Source organism: Meleagris gallopavo, chromosome 5 (genome assembly GCF_000146605.3).
Source record: "Meleagris gallopavo isolate NT-WF06-2002-E0010 breed Aviagen turkey brand Nicholas breeding stock chromosome 5, Turkey_5.1, whole genome shotgun sequence".
NCBI classification, from domain to species: Eukaryota; Metazoa; Chordata; class Aves; order Galliformes; family Phasianidae; genus Meleagris; species Meleagris gallopavo.
In genome coordinates this window covers 44,132,565-44,134,093 of record NC_015015.2, presented here as the reverse complement: position 1 = coordinate 44,134,093, position 1,529 = coordinate 44,132,565, and the positions used below count along the sequence as shown (strand labels likewise).

The following is a 1,529-nucleotide window of genomic DNA, read 5'->3' as shown; positions in this document are numbered from 1 at the left end:
AAGTTGGATATTGACTTAGGTTTATAACTGTGTTCTCTTTCCCATCTCACTATTTTCCATACTCTTCAGCCAACCTAATGCTTTTTTTTTTTCTTCTTCATATTTGTTTTGCAGGAGTATATTGATGCTCATCCAGAAACCATTATCCTGGACCCTCTTCCAGCTATTCGTACGCTTCTGGACCGATCCAAGTCTTATGAGCTCATTCGACAAATAGAGGCATACATGCAAGGTAGGCGAGTCACCTGCTGTCCCAGAAGACTTTTTATTGTGATTTGTAGGGAAGGAAGCAGCTGGCTTCTGGAGGCTAGCTGTGATGTTTCCAGCAGAGGCTTTGGGCCTGTCTAATTCTCTCTCTCCATGGGAGCACAAACACTGAAGGATTGTGGTGACATGGAATTGCACTCTGGACCCCCCATGCTCTTCTCTTTCAAAGCATGTGAAGGAGGTTTGCATCTGGGTAAAAATGTGATGTGGGTTTAACGGGGAGCATATTTACTACAGTGCTCACAGAAATCTTCAGGAAAACATTTTCTTTCTGAGCATGCTGGTAAATTGAGATGTCTCTACAAACTTCACAACCTGTCATAAGAATCCGGAGGCTTGAATTTTAAGATTTATGAAAGAAGAAAAAAATTTTTTGAAAGAACTGAAAAAAATTAAATTGTTAATAGAGCTAAGATACATGAGAAATGCTGGAAGCCTGTCACACAAGCTAATTGCTAGGAGGAAGCATGAATGCTCTACTGGTGTTGACTTGCTACCTGACATACATTGTTGCCTTTAATTGGACTTAATTGGATTGAATTCCTATATTTGGAAGTCATGCTTCTTAAACTTGAATAATTCTAGTATCTTACTGTGTTAACTGTTAGGTCAAGTTAGTCTTTCATTCCCTTTCTACTTTTACTGCCATTTTCTTGACTTCTTGCCTTTTCTGTTTAGTTTTAGAGAAGCTCTAAAAGTAACTGTTCCTTAGATGACTACATTTCAGGGAAATCACATTTTTGAACTATGCTCTAATGTGGCATTATTGCAATTTTCTTTATGATTGTGTTATTACTATTTCATGGGCTCAAAGGAAACTCATCAATTTGCATTTTCATAATTTGGGGCTTTATTGACCTGCTGTTTCCATCTGACCTGCCTGGCCCCATCAGTAATGTCTTTAGGAGCCTCTCAAATATGTAAAATGAAGACTAATAGCAACAGTCTCCCATGTGCTTTACAAGAAGATGTTCAAGTAGTTTAAAAGGATTTTGTTTTGAAGTGATTATTGCTGTATGTGAATGGGAAAGAGTTACTGGGGGAAATCTGTGCTCTGAATATGGGGTTGTTTTTTTGTATTTTTTTCTAGCAGCAGAGAGATTGAGGTTTTTGTTTGTTTGTTTGTTTGTTTGTTTTCCTTAAATTGTTATTGATATTATTGTCCTTATTTTCTCTACGGTAATATCATGCTCAAGAGAGCTTCCAGTTTTTGCAAGGAGTTTGAATTGCACATATTTCAGCCTCCACTGGTCAAACTGAGA

At 37.7% G+C, this 1,529-nt stretch overlaps 1 protein-coding gene across 1 annotated transcript in view; it reads left to right on the top strand.

Annotated features, from left to right (window-relative positions):
- ITPK1 (inositol-tetrakisphosphate 1-kinase) overlaps positions 1-1,529 on the top strand; it is a 67,501-nt gene that overhangs the window by 8,230 nt on the left and 57,742 nt on the right. Inside the window, exon 3 of the mRNA XM_031553656.1 lies at positions 115-232. Within this exon, the coding sequence (XP_031409516.1) occupies positions 115-232 (118 nt within the window). The remainder of the gene's footprint in view (positions 1-114; positions 233-1,529) is intronic.